Source organism: Myxocyprinus asiaticus, chromosome 5, assembly GCF_019703515.2.
Source record: "Myxocyprinus asiaticus isolate MX2 ecotype Aquarium Trade chromosome 5, UBuf_Myxa_2, whole genome shotgun sequence".
Taxonomy (NCBI): domain Eukaryota; kingdom Metazoa; phylum Chordata; class Actinopteri; order Cypriniformes; family Catostomidae; genus Myxocyprinus; species Myxocyprinus asiaticus.
This window is the reverse complement of record NC_059348.1, coordinates 6,066,194-6,087,065: the sequence shown is the minus strand read 5'-3', so window position 1 is coordinate 6,087,065 and position 20,872 is coordinate 6,066,194. Positions and strand designations below refer to the sequence as shown.

Sequence of the window (20,872 nt, the reverse complement as noted above, 5' to 3'; positions counted from 1 at the left end):
ATTCTTTGAATTCTTTAAAGCACCATGTGAATACTATAGGATACTGTATATAGTAATATATCAAATTACTATGGAAGTACAATGGTATCTTTTGACGTATACAATGTCCAAACATTTATGTGTTAACTGTAAGGTAAATCATACTTTTTACTCATTAAAAAATTATATATTGTTGTACTTTAGCCACATTAAGCCTTTTCTACGACGCAAGAATAAAACACACACAAAAAAAGCGGGTCAGAATGTCCCTTCCGAGACGCTGTTGTATGACGTCACTCAAACATGGCGGCGCTCTGAGAGATTTGCAGAGTTTTGATAAACATTCACTTTTAAACCAGCAAATGCACAAAACTGTCTGTGTAAGACGATGTTTAGCACACGTTTGCAGATACATGGAAAACTGTAAATGATCTTTTCTATTGATACTCATAAACCTGCAGAAACTTCTGGCATTGTTGTTTTGTTTGTTTCTACATTATTCGAGTATCTGATTCATGTTTATAAATGTCACCAGTATTCTCATCATCCTAAACGAAGACTTGTTTCAACACGAACAGGAATAACTCCAGGTGTTTCAACTGAGATCTGCGGGATAAAACATTGTAAAATGATGTTTATTAAAGAAGAGAGTGAGGACATGAGTTATCCAGAATCATGCAGTTCAAATGTCATGAAAAATGAAGATACTGAGGAACAAAGAGGTTGGTGTCCATTCTTCATTCTTTATTATTGTCTGTTCATGAAGATTAAAGTTATAAAACTTCAAGCAGTTCAACACATTTGATGACTGTAGTTAATTATCAATTCATATTTCATAATTTAATCAGACAAAACAGCAAATAAAATTGCTTTAAAAATAAAACAAAGTGCAAATAACATTTCTTCAACCTCACAGCTTATGTGTGCTTCAACTCGAGTCTGAAATATTGTAATTATGAGTTCAGAGCACAAGAATGACCAGTTTTACCAGTATAGGTAAAATCTTACATTTTACACCATTCAAAACTTTCTGATTTTAAAGTGTTTTCTGCCCTTGCTATAGTAAAAAAAAAAAAAAAAATCTGGTTCAAATTCAGAAGCTGTTTCAGAGTCAGGAAAGGCAAAGCCGAACACAAGTCAAAGACAACTCCACTCTACACACAGTTCTTGTATTCAAGTTAAAGGGATAGTTCACCCAAAAATTAAAATTCTTTCATTATTTAATCACCCTCATGATATCTCAGGTGTGTATGACTTTCTGTCTTCACTAGAACACATTTGAAGAAAAACAGAAAAATATCTCAGCTCAATAGGTCCTTAAAATGCAAGTGGATGGTGATTCGGCTTTTGAAGCTCCAAAAATCACAGAAAGTCAGCTTAAACATCATCCATACGACTCCAGCGGTTAAATTAATGTCTTCTAAATGTGCAAAAAATGATCAATATTTAAGTACTTTTTAAGTAAAATCAAACACTTCACAAGAGTGTGGAGTCCAAGTTGTATCTCGTGTGACGTATTCAATTTGCCATGTTACGGACGTAATCTCACATTCTCCTTTTGGTTTAGACATCTAGGATAAGAACACAAACGCACCATTGTGAGTAAAGAAACAAATAAATACAGATCTAAACCAAAACCAATGAAGCTTCTGTACAGCATTCCTCCTCCTGATTTGTCAGCACTGCTCTTCCAGATGTGACACACGTGCATCAGTTCTCATGTGTTTCAAATGCCAATGCGATTATGTCACAAGCGCTTACCGCTGCAGAAAGGAAGCATGATTTAGAGTTTAAAAAATGTACTTAAATATTTATCTTTTTTTTTTTATGCACCAAAAGTGTTCGTGTTGCTTTAGAAGACATTAATTTTACCGCTAGACTCGTATGGATGAAGTTTATGCTGACTGTCTGTGATTTTTGGACCTTCAAAAGAGAAATCTCCATTCACTTGAATTTTAAGCACCTACTGAACTGAGATATTTTTCTTTTTTTTCTTCAAATGTGTTCTGGGCCCGTATTCACAAAATTTCTTAAGGCTAAAAGTAGCTCCTAATGCGGAAATTTAGGAGCAACTCTTAAAAATTTGGAGTGTGTCTCTTCTAATTTTAGGACTCTTAAAATTTTCAACTAAGAGTAATTCATGAAGCATTTTAACACTGATCCTATCACTGGAGCTCGTGTTTCACGGGAAGCCCGGTTGAAGCATGCGCGCAGATAGCAGAGTGCAATTTGGCTTCACAGACCCTGCACACATCCTTGTCCAACATGACAAGCATATTTAGCACTCATAAAGTCAACTGAATGCAATAAGGTTGCTTCATCACCTGACGGAAATGCGTACGGATGTGGCTGACATGACAAAATTATATATCGATATTTGCATGTTGTATCAATAACATTGGATCGATGCATCAATCCAGATCGATGAATTGTTACACCCCTACTATCTATTTATCTGTCTGTCTGTCTGTCTGTCTGTCTATCTAAACTCAGCAAAAAAAGAAACATCCTCTCACTTTCAACTGCTTTTATTTTCAGCAAACTTAACATGTGTAAATATTTGTATGAACATAAAAAGATTCAACAACTAAGACATAAACTGAACAAGTTTCACAGACATGTGACTAACAGAAATGGAATAAAGTGTCCCTGAACAAAGGGGTAGGGGTGGGGGGGTGGTGAGGGTGTCAAAATCAGAAGTAACAGTCAGTATCTGGTGTGGCCACCAGCTGCATTAAGTACTGCAGTGCATCTCCTCATGGACTGCACCAGATTTGCCATTTCTTGCTGTGAGATGTTACCCCACTGTGGCTGGGTGAGCAAGAGACAGACACAGTGGGTGTGGCATTTATTGGAAATAATAATAAAAGTAAATGTCCATAAAAGGGGAAAATAAAGTGTCCAGGGGGAATAGTGTTCATAACAAAAGGGGGAATCTGGCATCCTCGTGGTGAGATGGTCCTCTGTAAAGGGTGGGGTAGTGTCCATGGAATGGCTCAGCCATGAGTTGGGTCCGTCGGTCGCACACGCTCCCCTCCAGGGTCCACGGCGCGAGCAGCTGCGGCGTCCTTGGCGGCCTGACTTCCCAGGCCCGCGGCAGGTGAGTGGGGAAGGCGGCCCAGCCTCGAGCCCGTCAACCGTGATGTGTGCAGTTCTCCCCCGGTGACTCATTTAATCCGTCCGGGGGTCTGAGGAGCAGGTCCGGTGGCGCATCCACTCATCCGAACCCTCCCAGCTCTGGTCCTGGGCATGCAAGGATGCCGGTGTGTACACACATGGAGATTTGAAGCTGGCTCCACGAGAAGAGGTGCGCTCTGCATTTTAAAAACAGCGGTGATGAAGCATTATTCACATCAGGTGTGCTTCATTCAACTCTGTTAGAACGAAGTTATTAATTATGCACTTCTCGCTCTCCTGCCCAACTCCTGTCGTGAGCCTCTCTGAAGGGTGGCCCTAAGAGGTGGGGCAACAGTGACAAGCCGGAGGGGCGGATCATTCCACCACATCACTCTTCCACCAAGGCACTTGCAAGTTCCCGGACATTTCTGGGGGGAATGGCCCTAGCCCTTACCCTCCGATCCAACAGGTCTCAGACGTGCTTAATGGGACTGAGATCCAGGCTCTTCGCTGGCCATGGCAGAACACTGACATTCCTGTCTTGCAGGAAATCATGCACAGTATGAGCAGTATGGCTGGTGGCATTGTCATGCTGGAGGGACATGTCAGGATGAGCCTGCAGGAAGGGTACCACATGAGGGAGGAGGATGTCTTCCCTGTAACGCACAGCATTGAGATTGCCTGCAATGACAACATGCTCAGTCCGATGATGCTGTGACACACCACCCCGGATGATGACGGACCCTCCACCTCCATGTCGATCCCGCTCCAGAGTACAGGCCTCGGTGTAACGCTCATTCCTTCGAAGATAAACGCGAGTCCGAACATCATCCCTGGTGAGACAAAACCGTGACTCGTCAGTAAAGAGCACTTTTTGCCAGTTCTGTCTGGTCCAGCGAAGGTGGGTTTGTGCCCGTAGGCAACATTGTTGCCAGTGATGTCTGGTAAGGACCTGCCTTACAACAGGACTACAAGCCCTCAGTCCAGCCTTTCTCAGACTTTTGCGGACAGTCTGAGCTCTGATGGAAGGATTGTGCTTTCCTGGTGTAACTCGGGCAGATGTTGTTGCCATCCTGTACCTGTCCCGCAGGTGTGATATTCGGATGTACCGATCCTGTGCAGGTGTTGTACATGTGGTCTGGCATGGCGAGGACGATCAGCTGTCCTTCCAGTCTCCCTGTAGCGCTGTCTTAGGCGTCTCATAGTACGGACATTGCAATTTATTGCCCTGGCCACATCTGCAGTCCTCATGCCTCCATTCAGCATGCCTAAGGCACGTTCACTTAGTTGACCAGGTACCCTGGGCATCTTTCTTTTGGTGTTTTTCAGAGTCAGTAGAAAGGTCTCTCTAGTGTCCTAAGTTTTTATAACTGTGACCTTAATTGCCTACCGTCTGTAAGCTGTTAGTGTCTTAACGACCGTTCCACAGGTGCATGTTCATTAATTGTTTATGGTTCATTGAACAAGCATGGAAAACATTGTTTAAACCCTTTACAATAAAGATCTGTAAAGTTATTTGGATTTTTACAAAATTATCTTAAAAATTACAGTGTCCTGAAAAAGGGACGTTTCTTTTTTGCTGAGTTTATCTATCTGTCTATGAGGAATTTGCTAAGAAATAGTGCTTCACTGTCTACCAATCTCTTTGGCCGATTTTAAAGGAGCGCGCTCATAAAATGTGAGGTCATCCATAGCAACGAGGTGAACTCTGACTTACTCTTACATTAAGATTTGCTCTTAGCAGTTATGTGAATAGCTTTTAAGCAGAAACCCCTAGCTAGGAACTCTTTGGAGAACTCCTAGTGGTAAAATATAATCTTTGTGAATACGGGCCCTGGTGAAGAAAGTCATACACACCTGGGATATCATGAGGGTAAGTAAATAATGAGAAAATTTTCATTTCTGGGTGAACTATCCCTTTAAGAGTTTATTATCATTAAATGAAACTGTATTAAGTACATTTAAAACTCATAATTCCCATATTTTAGGGCACTTTAATAAATACACAGGAGTCACAGATTATTAGCTGTGCAAAATATGCTGGTCTGAGATGATTTGCACATATAGTGCTCACATATAAAACAAAACTGTTTGCGGACCAAAGACACAAAGAAAAAGGTAAAACTCTTCATGTGTGCATTCTGTGAGAAGTATACCCGAGCCTTAAAGGCCCTTGGCAGACTTCAAATGAAGAAATGTAGCTGAGGAACCAACTGCTCTACAGAAAGAAATAGCAATAATCAAAAATGACAAGTTGAAAGAAACTAGAGAAAGCCAAGTCCACAACATGCTACAAAACTAAAGTAGCTTGCTTCATTTAAGCTACTTCATATCATTTTAAAGTATGAAATACAGAAAATAATCAGTTGCAATTTGATTTTATGCTTATTTATTAGAAAACAAAAAGAGGCACAATATGGTATTGGATTGTAACATCATGGAACTTTGATAAATACATTGACACTGAATTATTAGCATATTCATGCTCCCTTGGCTACAGCTCATAGGAGGTGTAAAAATAATGTAATAAATATAAGAAAAACAAAAAATAAAATAAAACTAAACACATAACATTGAATTCCTTAAACCTTGCAGCAGTTCACATTTACAAACATCACACTAAAATAGATACTTGATACTTGTGACTTTCTTCTAAAGAATTTGGGGTGAGTTTTATTTCCATAATTTTAACATTTGTCCTTTTGTGTTTTCATTTTAGATCTGATAGTAAAAGAGGAAAATCAAGAACTGAATGAAGTGAAGGAGGAGAAACACCATCTGGATCAGACACTTCATAGTTTCAAAACTGAACAAAAGTCTTTTAGTGGCTCACAGACTGAAACCTTCTCACAAAAGAGAACTAAAAGAACAAGAGTAAAACATTCTTTCACCTGCCATCAGTGTGGAAAGATTTATGCACATAAAGCAGGCCTTAAGCGTCACATGAGAAATCACACTGGTGAGAAACCTTTCACATGCCATCAGTGTGGGAAGAGTTTTAAACGTAAAGAAATTCTCTTAAGGCACATGAGAATTCACACTGGAGAGAAGCCTTTCAAATGCCATCAGTGTGGGAAGAGTTTCAAATGTAAAGAAAATCTCACTAGGCACATGAGAATTCACACTGGTGAGAAGCCTTTCAAATGTCATCAGTGTGGAAAGAGTTTCAGACAGGCATGTAAGCTAAAGAAACATCTTTCTGTGCACTCTGGTGAAAAGTCATATAGCTGTGATCAGTGTGGCAAAACATTTTCTTCAGCATCAGCCTTAAGAACACACTGGAAAATTCATCCAAATGAGAAGCCTTACTTGTGTTCACTTTGTGGAAAAAGGTTTTCATTTCAGCAAAGTTTAAAAGTCCACCAGAAAAAGCACACCGGTATGACAGATTATTCATGTTCTGAGTGTGGTAAAGCCTTTTACAGAACTTGTGACTTGGAAAGTCACAAAAGAATCCATACTGGAGAAAAACCTTACAAGTGTTCACATTGTAAAAAGAGATTCACTACTTCAGGAAACCTGAAAAAACATGAGAGAGTGCATACTGGAGAGAAGCCGTACCACTGCACTTCATGTGGGAAGAGTTTCAGTATTTTAGGAAACCTGAAAGCTCATGAGCGAGTGCATACTGGAGAGAGACCATACCACTGCACTTCATGTGGGAAGAGGTTCAGCCAATCAGGCTCTCTACTGACACATAGAAAAAATCATTGTCTAGGGTTGTCACAGTGAGCAAAGTTAATCTTTATTTGCCTGGAAAATAGTCTGAAATAATAAAAAAAAAAGTATGGAATTTCTTTCAAAAGTACAATTACAATTAAAGCTACAATCAGAAATTACGGGAACAAGAGCTCCAATGGCGTGTAAGGAATTGAGGTTTTCAAAAAAAACAACAACAGTTGAATTGCTTATATTACAAAACAATTCATTATAGGCCTAACCAATAGGTGGCACTGTCAACAAATTTATATGGTGCAGTCAGGTTGTGGTGACAATGACACAAAGTTTCATGTCAATTTGCCAAAGCGTTGCCAAGATACAGCCTCAGATCCTTTTTGGCATCTTGCCATCTACTTCATTGGTGCGCTTTTCAGGAACCATTTGGTTGGTGGAAAAGCTTTTGACAATTTTTTGCCATGAGTTTCCCTAGATGATATACCCAACATTTTGTGCAAATCAGATGGCTGGCCTAGGAGTTTGAAAAAGTAGGTTTTCAATTACATTCAAAATGGCGAATAGGAAATATTTCTGACCATGGCAAATTGGGTATCATCATGCTCGACCTGACCCAAGGAAGCATTTATTAACTGTTCATTATATCTTTTAATCACAAGGTGGCACTGGCCTTAAAATGTGTTGGTATTCTCAGGGCATTGTGCTGATGATGCATACCAAATTTCGTAATGATACGGCAATGCGTTTGTAAAAAAAAAAAAACATTTTGCGACAAAATTCAAAATGGCCGACGCCCAATATGGCGACATATGAAAAATCATTTGACTGTATCCCCCCATTGAATCTAAAGAGACCTTATGATTTTAGGCCAAAGTATTTAGACGTTATTAGTAAAATAGACATTTTTCTTTTCTCTTGACCAGTGCTGTGCAAAACTGTGCAGACACCCTCAAGTCACGATTGTTATGACATATACTAAGTTTCGTTTCTATATGCATTCTATAAGTGTTGCGAAGATACAGAATTGTGTCCATTTTGGCATACTTACAGTTCAATTCATTATATGAGAACAGTTTGGTTTATCAAAAAAACTTTTGATAGCTTTTTGTCACCAGTGTCCCCAGATGATACATGCCAAATTTTGACATAAGGCCTAGGAGTTTGAAAAAGTAGGCTTTTCAGAAAATTAAAAATGGCAGAAAATCTAATAGGGAGGGAAAAAAATTCTAGGACTAGGTCGGTTTAAAAGTTATGAGCATAAACATAAGTGCAACTTTGAACTCTTGGTGGCACTAGAGGGTTTGAGTTAGAGACCCCAAATTTGCTATGGCTGATGTTCAGACTCTCCCCTATATCAGTGAGCCCAAATTTCACAATTTGGGCTGAATAAGTAGTACTGAATAAGCTGTCATTGTATGTATGGGGGTAGAAGGACATTTGTACTTTTTCAATTAATTAAAAGGAAGTGAAAGCATTAGTTTAGAAAACTGTTGTTGTGAAATGCTGTGAAATGCATCAAATATTGTATGAATTGTTTTCTTCTATATAAAATATTATGTCTAATAATTATGTTTTCCAGATGTAAACACTCACATCAAAGTGACGTCTGTGTGATGCGTGTATGCTATCAGGGAATAACAATGACTCTCAAAACCACATTATTAAAGGAAAAGAGCAAACACACATAGTGGGGTTCAAAAATCTGAGTCAGATTCAAAAACTACATTTAATCTTGAAATAAACATAGTTTAAATATTTTGAAAATTTGATGACAAAATAAATTCAAAATTTTAAGACTCCATGCAAAATTTGCTGGCCAGGGCAGAAGTAGACAGGGCATGCATTACCGTCTGCCTGTGGTAGCTTATTAATCCCTTGACCGTCGGGAGTCCCTGCTGAGTTAATGGCTTCAAAAAACTGAAAAAGCACATCAGGCTTGCTTGAAAAAATCCTTCTGTCACCGAGGCGGTGTCTTGTGTTCTTGTCAAGTGACCAGTGAGATTCTTCATTTACTGAAATTTTATGTTATAAACAAAACAAAAAACAAAAAAAAAAAACACACTCATGGAAATTCATAAATAATTCTAAATAATAACTCAAAAGCAAAGGACTGACTTTCTGTAAGTTTAATTTCTTGCAAGAAATTGTTTCAGTCACCATTTGGAATGCTAAAGCTTCCACTTGATGAGTGAACCAAGAGCCTTCTCAACATTGGTTTTTATCAGTATCTGTGGAGTGCAGAGCCCACCTTCGCAAACTCCACCAAACAGCTGCACCTGCTTTCATCTCTGAGAGTTTCGGCTATTAATTGTCTCAAGTTGTTAACCTTGCTGTTATCTTAACACCCACACAACAGCATCTTCTTCAACACACACACACAGAACATTAGTTCAAATAGAGGACAGCATAGTTAAACAGAGGACAGCATTAAAAGCAACGAGTAACAGAAGAATAAACTGTAAAACTGTAATGAGAAGCCTTTCAGGTTATGTCGATATAGGACTTGTTTTACTGTGGATATAGATACTTGTCTACCTGTTTCCTCCAGCATCTTCACAAGGTCCTTTGCTGTTGTTCTGGGATTGATTTGCACTTTTCGCACCAGTATTCATCTCTATGACTCTCTATCATATCTAGAATGTGTCTCCTTCCTGAGCGGTATGATGGCGTATGTCCCATGGTGTTTATGCTTGTGTACTATTGTTTGTACAGATAAACGTGGTACCTTGAGGCATTTGGAAATTACTCCCAAGGATGAACCAGACTTGTGGAGGTCCACAATTTTTTTCTGAGGTCTTGGCTGATTTCTTTTGATTTTCCCATGATGTCAAGCAAAGAGACACTGAGTTTGAAGTTACAGTATTGTGTAAAATTCTTAGGCAAATAAGATGTTTCACAAAAGCATTTATCTTAAGATGGTTATGCAACATTTTTCACAAGTGTACACCTCCAATTGACTCAAATTAGCCAATTAGCCTATCAAAAGCTAATTGGCTAATTGCCTTAAGGCTTGACAGAATTTTCTGGAATTTTCCAAGCTGCTTAAAGGCACAGTTAACTTCTGACCCACTGGAACTGTGATATAGTCAATTAAAAGTTAAACAATCTGTAAACAAATGTTGGAAAATTATTTGTGTCATGCCAAAACTATAGTTTGCTAATATGAAATCTGTGGAGTGGTTAAAAAATTTGTTTTAATGACTTCAACCTAAGTGTATGTAAACTTCTGACTTCAACTGTACATCATATTTGCTTTGGGACCATAAATCATTTGGCACTTCAGCCAGTTCAGGGGCAATTCCCCCAGTGAGACGAATGCTGGGGAACACTGTCCACAATTTTCCTGAACTAACTGAATGCCCTTGAGGTCTTGATGGTATGTCTAGACCTCAATGTTGCTGTTGTCCTTCAGATGTCACCTGATCAGTATCCTCTTCGTGCTCATTTGGATCTGCCCCTCATTCGTGCTCCTCTTCCCCTAACTTCCTCTCTGCCCCTCCCTGCATGGATACCTGTGCTTCAAAGGCATTCAGCTGAGCCATTTGCAGGCTTGCTGTCATATACTTTTCTTTCTTCTTTGTTTTCTCATTCAGAGCTTTCTCAGCATGTAAAGCATATTTGTCAACATCAGTCAGCCTGTCAGTATCACAGTCAACACAGTGTTCATATACATGTGCTCTGATATAGTTCTCAGTCCTTCAACAAAATGGCTGCAAATTTCCCAAGGTGACAACATTAGTGTCCGGTGGCTTTTCAGTACCGCTGTGAACAGTGTGCATTTCAGTGAGGCGAGCCAGATAATTGTACACATTTTAATTTGGTCCTTATTTGCATGCTGATATTTTACGGAGATCCATGCACCTCTGGAACATAGTTCTGATGCTATTCATCAGGTCGTTCACTGAATGTAACCAGTAATCTCCGTATTTCTCCAGTGGAGGGTCGAAACTGTGAGATTAACTCTTTCAACTGCTGCACATACTCCACCCCCCCCCCCCCCAACTTCCTCCACATCAGGCAATGTTTGGGCCACTTCTTTGATACCAGCAAAAGTCCATGGTCGATATACATACTGAACCAAACCATTTCCAGCTGCCACCTGAATCTGCGGCATTTGGATTGTTGCTGCGCAGGGAGAGAATTCAACTGTCAATTTGGACACCCCTTGTTTGCTATGTTGGCGTGTCATTACAGGCGATCCAGTGTTCCCGTTATAGGGAGGGGTTTCAGTTTTTCCTGTCCCTGCCTGCATTTTCCTTTCCCTCAAATTTGCTTCTGTCAGCCAGTCTGTATATGCTTTCCAGTCTGCTTGAAAAATTACATGCTGCTTTTGTTTCCTTTTCGCATATTTTTATGTTCCTCCCTACTTCTTTTTTCCTTTTCTTCTAGCTTCTCTCTAAGTTGTTTGAGCTGCTTCCTACTGCAACTCCCTATTTTAGGAAACCCACACTCCACTACCCAGACTCACAGTTGATCACAACATCCATTGCCATAATTAGTTATCATGTACTGACAATTTGGAGAACCCAAATTGGGTTCATCTACAATGGAATTATACCCATTTTTGCTTTTGTTCAAACCCACACCATCCAACTAGCGGTGTCGCTGCAACAGCCCTAGTTATAAAATTACAACTAGCGGAGCGTCCCGGCCCTAATGACCGGAGTACTTGAGTGATTGGAGTCTCCCTTGACCTGCCCTAGTGACCCGTCGGCCAGAATAATTCTCTGAATTATTTAGATCACTGCCCTTTACCCAAAATGTCTTATAAGATGTTTCCTCTTACCAGAAGTCCGGCTTGGGTCGATCTTAGTAAACCACCTCGGTTCTTTGGGCTGTGTGGTGATCCAACCCCATTCTCAGCCGTCCGGGAGCCATGTCTCACCCACTTTTTCCGGGAAGGTTTGGCCACAGGGGACTCCAACCCCTGCCTGTGCACAGTTTTCTCCTTCAGCACTGAGTTCATCGGTCGGATCAGCCGATGGCTCACCCATGGATGCCAAAATTGTCATGGAAATTCTGAAATAATAGACTCAAGGACTGTCTTTCTGTAAGTTTAATTTCTTGTAAAAAAAAATTTCTGTCACCATTTGGAATGCCAAAGCTTCCTCTTGATGAGTGAACCCAGAGCCTTCTCAACATTGGTTTTTTATCAGTATCTGTGGAGTGCAGCCCCTACCTTCACAAACTCCACACACAGCTGCTCCTGCTTTCATCTCTGAGAGTTTCGGCTGTTAATTGTCTCAAGTTGTTAACCTTGCTGTTATCTTAACACCCACACAATAGCATCTTCTTCAACACACACACAGAACATTAGTTCAAATAGAGGACAGCATAGTTCAACAGAGGACAGCATTAAAAGCAACAAGGAACACAGAAGAATAAACTGTAAAATTATAAGACATATGTAGAATGAGCATAAATTCCCATAACAACACAAAAATCAATATTTGTTTTATTTGCTGAATTTGCTTGATGCAACTTCAGTGCATTTCAGATTTTTTTCAACAAAAAAAAAACATTTTTTTAACTTAACACAGATTAAGCTCAATCGACAGCATTTGTGGCATAATATTACCACAAAATGTATTTTAGACTTCATGAGAAAAAGCAAAAATCTTGGTTCCAGTGAGGCATAAAATCCGCGAACATTAAAATACTCACTGTTTGAAAAGTATAGCCACATGACAAAGGATAAGCATGTAAACATGATTTTAGTGTGATAAAATTGCTTACCAACCTTTTATGTGTAAAGTTACAGCCAATTTTACAACTTTTTTACCATGACGATGTAATGTCAGCAAACCCTAAAACCTTAAAATGACTGTAAAAATTACACTTTAAACAATTTTACAGCTTAAAAAATACACAAGTTTTAACAGAAGAATTCATTATAAAATTAAAAAATTATAAGCTTCACATTTCTGTGTTTAAACCCTCCAAATCCTCTGTTGTAAAGGCAATTTTTTTTCTAACCTTATAAAATGAATTTGTATCATCATTTTATGTCAAATACTTAAATTTAATCAATAAATTCCATACTGTAGGATTTTACCAATAAAAATAACTAATATTTATAAGGCCTGGTATTGATTTCCCAGTTTAATTTGATTTGATTAAATATCAATTCATTTCATTCAGAATATTTCAGTTGCAGTGTCAACAGGCATGTTTTATTAATTAGGCTACATATTGCCTGATCTCTACACTGCAAAATGTGCATGACTGAAACAAGTGAGTGAAAAAATCAGATTTGGGCCACATTCAGCTGCTGTAAACGTAGCCAAAGATTTGTTCACCCTCTTTAATTTTTTGCTGTGAAGTGACACAGATCTCTTAAAGCATTTGTGTGAAGGCGTCTCAACGCCATTATTGCAGGATAAACTATAATTTTTCTGTTATTATTGTTATTGTTGAGTAGCGCTAAACTACAGCAACCAAATGTGGTGAACTGCTTGAAGCTTTATAACTTTAATCTTCATCAAGAGACAATAATGAAGAATGGACACCAACCTCTTTGTTCCTCAGTATCGTCATTTTTCATGACATTTGAACTGCATGGTTAAGTCATGTCCTCACTCACTTCTTTAATAAACATAATTTTTCATTGCTTTATCACACAGATCTCAGTTGAAACACGTGGAGTTGTTCCTGTTCTTGTTCAAACTATGGCTGGGCGATAGGACAATGTTATCTGATATCGACGATATTTTACAAAGGTCCTGATGCCAATTGCGACATTCAATTGACAGATCGACAATATCGGGAAATGGCAAATCTATGGTTCTGGGAAGTCAGTAAATATATTAAACAGTGCCCCCGGGTGCGAAACTAGCACCCACCACCCACCAAATGTGACGAGGCTGAATCTAGTTTGCAAGCTCCTCGTCCACATGTATTTCATGTGCGGAATGACACATGACAAGAAATGCTGTTAGTCACAAAGACAGGCATTTGAAGAAACACACTTTATTATATTTTTAAGAACAGACAAAAGAAAAGCTGTCAATGCTTGTGTCTGATTCGCTGTTTGTTCAGAGGCATGCAGCACGAGCCTGTCTCGTGGAAACAGCGCATGTAAAGTTTCGCATATGGGAGTGCCTTCATACACGACCTAGTTGAAACCTTTCTACAATAATGCCAGTATTATAATACTGGCTATGGTGTTTGAACCTCTTTTGCCGCGAAACTGTCCACTATAAAAACAGGTGCACAAACACCATTTTCTCAGAATTTCTGACTGAGAAAAAGGAGCGCATCGCTCATGCCTCAAGAACTCTGAGTCTTGTAGTGCCGCTAGCATTCGCAATGTCTCGTTCCCTTCGTCTCAGGGAATCAAGGTTACGTATGTACCCGAGACGTTCCCTTACGACTCAGTACAATTGACATTGCGTAGTTACGCATATGGGGAACAGAATCCCATCACGGCGCACTACACGACATAACTTCCCAGAGAGGAAACATGGCGGCGTATTCTTGTGGAACGGCGACCGACATGAGCATGCCACAGTGAGTGATCCTTGTGATGGCCAGGAGGAGAGCACTCATATAGTATGAATTAACTCCTTATGAACCCAGTCGGGAAGGGAGTATATTTATAATGAAAGTGCTTGCAACTTTATGGTAAATTATAACGGCCTGACTGCAGGTGGTTGTGCAAATGATGGGGAGCCCGTACTTAAAAGGAAGGGCATAAGTATATATATATTTGGGTAATGCATAGCAAGTGCTCTAAACAGAGAGGACTGTGAAAAAGAGACGTTATGTCTAGGTTGTAAAACCTTGTGAATGTCCATTCCCATGATGAGGCCATGCCTCTAGTTGAGAGTGCTTTAACACCAATTGGGCAAGTCTTACCCTGCAACCCCAACTAGCCGGGGTAATTGCATCGACAATCCATTGAGAGAGCCTTTGATTGGAGACAGACATTCCTTTTGTGCATCCTCCATAGCATATAAAGAGCTGATCAGACAGTCTGAACTGGCAAGTATGCTCAACATATGCATGTAGTGCCTGTACAGGGCATAACAATGCAATGATTGTTCTTCATCTGAGTTAAATGGAGGAGGGAAGAAGGCCTGAAGGTGAACCACCTGCGCTTTGACGGGCGTGGTTAGGACCTTGGGTACATAGCCTTTCCTGGGTTTGACAGTGGCTCTTGAAAGACCGGGACCAAACTCCAGGCGTGAATTGTCGACTGATAGTGAATGCAGGTCACAGACCCATTTTACTGAGGCCAGAGCCAGCAGTAGTGCGGTCTTAACGGAGAGCATGCGCAGTTCAACAGAGTCCAAAGACTCGAAGTGGGGCCCTGCGAGAGCTTTTAGGACTAAAGTTAAGTCCCAAGTCGGGACTATAGCTGGCTGAGGTGGGTTTAATTGTCTTTCTCCTTTAAGGAACTTTATGATTAAATCATGCTTGCCTATAGAGGCGCCGACTTCATGTGCATGATACGCAGATGTAGTTGCCACATTCACTTTTAGCGTTGACGGGGTGAGTCCTGCGTCTAATCGCTCTTGAAGAAATATTAGAATTTCATGTATGGGGCAGTTTACTGGGTCCTTGCCATGTAAGAGACACCAATCAGTGAACACCTTCCATTTTAGTGTGTAGAGGCGTCTGATGGATGGTGCTCCGGCTTGTAAAATGGTGTTCATGACTGAACACGTCAGTTCTGGCATGTGTAGTGTGCCCCGTTCAGGGGCCACACATGCAGTTTCCACAGCTGGGGCTGGGGATGCCAGATTGTGCCTCGCACCTGAGGGGAAATCCCTCCTCATTGGTATTTCCCATGGTGAGCAAGCTGTACATCATCTCTATCATTTCTGGAAATCATGGCTGGTTGGGCCATTTTGGATTTGCATATGACAGAGTGAATAAGGCATACCGGGGGAAATGTATATTTGCGTTTCGCCGGCCATTTGTGTGCCATTGCATCCGTTCCCAGCAGGGCTTGGGACTTCGAATAACAGAGGGAACAGTGGGCATTCTCCACTGAGGCAAATAGATCGATTTCTGTTTTGCTGAATATTTCCCAAATCCTCAGTACAGTTTGAGGATGAAGTCTCCATTCGCCCGGTATCTCAACAGTGGCGGTGATTGAATTCCACCTTGGCTGTTTATATATGCCACAACTGTCATGCTGTCTGAGCAAACCAGGACATGACAGCTTGCTATTTCTGACTGAAAGCCTTTAAGGCTAGAATAACAGCCGATAGCTCTAAGCGGTTGATGTGCCACACCCTCATCGCACCTGTCCAGGTGCCGAAAGTTGGCGTCCATCGCACACCGCTCCCCAACCTGTATTAGAAGCATCCGTGGTCACCACTTTCCACCTCACAACTTGGGACTTCGAGTATCAGAGGGGACAGTGGGTATTCTCCACTGAGGCAAATAGATTGATTTCTGCTTTGCCAGATATTTCCCAAATCCTCAATACAGTTTGAGGGTGAAGTCTCCTAAATTCCGCCTTTGCGGTTTATATATGCCACAACTGTCATGTTGTCTGAGCGAACCAGGACATGACAGTTTGTTATTTCTGATTGAAAAGCCTTTAAGGCTAGAAATACAGCCAATAGCTTTAGCCCCAGTGTGACACCTCGCTGGTAAAACGCAGGAGCTGTCTGTGGTGCTAAAGCAGCTATATAGGATATAATGATGCGCATGCGCCCTTGGTGCCAAGCACGTCGTGGCACACGGCGCTGCAACTAGCACTGAAGAGGTCTCATGTGTAAGAGACCTAATGGAATGACGGCGGATGCCACCACCACAAATCCCGATGCTTTCTGAAACAGTTTCAATGGAAGTGTTCTCCCCTGTTTGAACTGAGGTGGACACTGTAGAATGGCTGAAGCAGTAAGTCTCTGTGCTGGCATAACAAAGCCTCTGATTGTGCCAGTAACAGCCAATTGTCAAGGTAGTTCAAGATGTGTAAGCCGCTCAGTTTCAGAGGGGCGAGAACCACATCAAAGCGCTTTGTGAATGTGCGAGGAGCCAGAGACAGTCCGATGGGCAGGACTTTGAATCGATACGCTGTTCCCTCGAACGTGAATCTCAAAAACATCCTGTGATGTTGTACAATTTCGATATGAAAATACGCATCCTTCAGATCTATCGACGCAAACCAGTCGTGTGGGCGTACATGCGATAAGATCCGTTTCTGAGTAATCATTTTGAATGGCCGCTTTATGAGTTCGCGATTTAAATGTCTCAGATCCAGGATTAGCCGAAGCCCACCATCTTTCTTTGGAACAAGAAAATAATGGCTGTAAAACTCTTTTTGTGCTTGACAATTTGGCACAATATCGCGTTTTTCACGATGAGACTGTGTATTTCGGCTCATAACACTGGCGCGTCTTCAGACGAAACCGTGGAAGACAGAATGCCTTTGAAACTGGGTGGCCGGTGTGCAAAATTGGATCGTACAACCATGTTCGATCGTTTTTGCACCCATTCTGAAATACCCGTTAGGGCTCGCCACGCATCCGTGTAACGGGACAGAGGGCAATTCGGTTTGCTCACTGTATGAAATGATGCGACATTCACTATAGGGGTGATGTGTGCTTTTAAGAGGAAAAAGAGGCTCTTTATTGAGAATGCGTGAGCACCTCTTGCATTTGCAACGAACGCTGCAATTTTTTATTGCATTTATTTGAGTGCAAGACACAGAAACAACATTCTGAACAACAATATTCCTTTCCCGACAAACAGTAGTGGGGAGATGGGGAACAGTGTTTTGTGTCTCCAATCGAGCCTTTTTTTTGGAGTGATTGCGGACTCTGCTTTCTGCTTCAAAGGGTTGTGCCTGTCAGCAGGCTTTTGCTGCACATGCTGATATGCAGGTGCCGGTGAGGCAGCAGGTATGGGGCTTTTAGTCAGATGCTGGCTTGAAACAGAACGAGGGCGAACCGGATATGATATACTCCGTTTGGGTATAAAGTGTCTCATAGTCTGTGACTGCTGCTGAATCGCTATGTAACGCTCAGCAAACTTATTCACAGAGCCGCCAAAGAGGCCGTCTGGAGACACTGGAGCATCCAACAGAGTGGCTTTGTTCTTATCACTCATTTCTGTGAGGGTCAGCCATATACATCGATCCAGAACTGTCAGGTTGACCATGGACTTGCTGATGGCCTGCACAATGAATTTCGTGGTATGCAGCGCTAAATCTGTAGCAGTGCGGAGCTCTTTGAATATCTCTGGATTGAAGCCGTGCTCTTCCATTTGCCTGAGGAGCTTGGCTTGAAATTCCTGGTGCACCGCCATTGTGTGGAGTGCTGATCCAGCTTGTTCTGCTGCTGAGTAAGCTTTTCCCGCCAGTGTGGACATTTGTCAACATGGTTTGGAAGGATGTATGGGGCGTGATCTCCACGCTCTGTTACTTGCTGGGCAGAGGTGTGCCGCTTTAATAACCGTTTTCTTCCCCATGACCACATTAAAGAGGATGGCGTCACTGCGCGAGCGCGCTGTATAAGGTCGCATGCCAGGACTTGGATAGTTCGTTGTGAACTTCGGGGAAGAATGGGGCAGATTTGTGGGACGCTGCCTTTTGACGCCGTCCGGACTGCTGGAACCATTCATCGAGGTGAGACTGTTCAGGTTCCTCTGGGGGAGACCACTCAGGGTGAAGCTCTTCGACCATCCTTGTAAGTACGCAGAGCATCTCTCTGTCAGTGGTGCGTGCACATTCCTCACCCTCGCTGGGGGGAGGGGCAGCAGCCTCATCCACTGACCACTCACCTGATGCAGCGAGAGACATAATGACATCGTCATTATTATCCCCAGCATCAGAATCGCTGCACGAGACGAGGCTGCCCGCTCTTTCAGATGGCCGGAGTTCATCTCGCACACAGCGTATCGGAAAACGTGCTTCGGAGAGATTGAGGGGCTTGAGGGGCATGTGCCGCCTCAAGGACCACCTCAAAGTCATACTGCTTGATCTCGCCGCCCCGCCGTGCCTCCTCGTGTGAATCCTCGGGTATCACAGAAGAGGCAGGTGGGAGGGCTTGTGAGGCTGAATCATTCCTCAGAATGAGGGTGATTCACAAGCGAAGCGTCTTGAGACTCATGCCCTCACAGTGAGGACAGTCTGTCTCCATGAGAGCTGACTCTGCGTGGACGCAGTCCAGACTGTAAACGCAGCTCTCATGCTAATCTGATGGCGGGATGTGCCTCTCACACAAGGAACACTTATGGAACATCTTTAAAAAGATGCGAATATGTAAGTGACTCTTTTAGATATATAAATAAATATATATTTATGTTTATATCACACAGTATACAATACACAATATACAATTGTTTGTAAGGATACACAAACCCTGCCGAAGCGCTGCGGGGAATCAGGATGCTGAGGCCCGTTAACCAGCGAAGCATTAATCGGCGAGGTGGTGTGATGTTCACCGGAGCACTGCAGGGGAGCGGAAAGTTTTCCGCCCATTAACTCGTGTATATCAATGGCGAAGGTAGAGGGCTTCTAAACGAGATGATCGCTGTCTTGAAGGAAGAAATTCTGAGGAAATGGTGTTTGTGCACCTGTTTTTATAGCGTACAGTTTGCACCAAAACAGGCGGGGCTCAAACACCATAGCCAATATAAGAATATTGGCATTATTGTAGAGAGGTTTCAACTAGGTCGTGTATGAAGGCACTCCCATATGCGTAACTACGCGATGTCAAGTATACACAGCATCTTTTTTGTTATTTTGACCAGTTGTCATTTTCTCCAAATAAATGCTCTAAATGACATTTAGACATAATATTTTTATTTTACTCAAACACATACCTATAAAGAGTAAATCCAGAAAAACTGAACATTTGGAGTGGTCTCTTAATTTTTACTAGAGCTCTGTGTGTGTGTGTGTGTGTGTGTTTGTCTGTATATATATATATATATATATATATATATATAGTGTGTGTATGATATATATATATATATATATATATATATATATATATATATATATATATATATATATATATATGTTGGGCCTCATGTATTCAGACAGAAGACAAAGGCAGGGCTTACACAGTCGTAAAACCTAACTCAGCCCCCACACACCAAGTCGTAATTCTTACTGATAAAAATCGTGTCAAAATCAAACAAAGGGAGTCCAAAACAGACTACAAATCCCATGAAGCCTTGCTCACTAAAGGATCAAACTCTCAACTCCTAATGGATGAGGCACACAACAGAACGTCCCTCAAACCATGACATCATCAGGAGTAGAAATAACTCTGAAATACTTCCGGGATTTGCTTCCAGCAACTTTGTTTACTGTGTATAAACGTAGCTCATCGCTGCTCTCAGGTGCAACCTCGTGGCACAAGGAAGTAACGTACGACTTGAAACTGTGGCCATACAATCTCCATCTCGCTGGACGAGTTGAGATTACTCTGTGTTCAACCGAACACTCTATCGGATCCGAAGGAGACCGCCGAGCAATCCGCACCTTCATCCGTTTGCCTGCAGAAGTGAAGAGATTAAAGATTTCTCTTCCATCTTCAATCAAGTCAACATTTCTGATTTCTCCACCAGGCTGCCGAGAAGCAGTCAGCTGTACGCCCGCCAACAGAGCGAGGAAACGGCCTCCCGTCATCACCCGAGCCTCAAGGAACTGGGTCGGAGTTAAAGGACAGAGGAACACACATTCTACCTGTGTCCTCATGCGATTCAAGTAAGAGATTTACATCTGGGCAGAGATAGAATATTATAGTGTTTTTTGCTTGTACAGTTTATGGACCGCCATGTTCGCTCATTATTAATACTCAGGGTATTAATTATCATGAATTTGTTTTGCTGTATTGTGGTCCAACCAAATTGGACTGTTGTGCAAATTTCACCATCGCGGGTGAGACAGGTAAACTGAGTTCATCCATTAAAGAGTCAAAGAACGCGGGACTGTTTACGCGCCGTCCACCGCGTCTCTGAGCGATAAACTAACAGCTGCTTTCTCTCCCACGATCGCGAAATTGGCTTTAGGGCCGTAACTTTATTCTCTCTCTCTCTCGTTCTAACCACACACACACACGTGACCCCTCACAAACACACACACCCTCATGTGTTATAGGATTATTTTGATTTCCATATCTAATCATATCAC

General features: G+C 41.6%; 3 protein-coding genes across 13 annotated transcripts in view; 1 reads left to right on the top strand and 2 right to left on the bottom strand.

Annotated features, from left to right (window-relative positions):
* The window catches only part of LOC127440730 (gastrula zinc finger protein XlCGF57.1-like), a 518,561-nt gene that overhangs the window by 100,276 nt on the left and 397,413 nt on the right, over positions 1-20,872 (top strand). For 2 of the 11 annotated variants that reach the window (XM_051697515.1, XM_051697527.1), the window contains exon 1: positions 282-701. The exons of the other annotated variants lie outside the window; for them this stretch is intronic. In XM_051697515.1, coding sequence (XP_051553475.1) covers positions 407-701 — 295 coding nt within the window. In that variant the 5' untranslated portion in view covers positions 282-406. Of the gene's footprint in view, positions 1-281; positions 702-20,872 lie in introns of those variants that run through there. 11 annotated transcript variants of the gene reach the window in all.
* LOC127440778 (gastrula zinc finger protein XlCGF57.1-like) overlaps positions 1-20,872 on the bottom strand; it is a 593,771-nt gene that overhangs the window by 429,331 nt on the left and 143,568 nt on the right. The gene's annotated exons all lie outside the window — the stretch shown is intronic.
* LOC127440805 (zinc finger protein OZF-like) overlaps positions 1-20,872 on the bottom strand; it is a 61,409-nt gene that overhangs the window by 29,007 nt on the left and 11,530 nt on the right. The gene's annotated exons all lie outside the window — the stretch shown is intronic.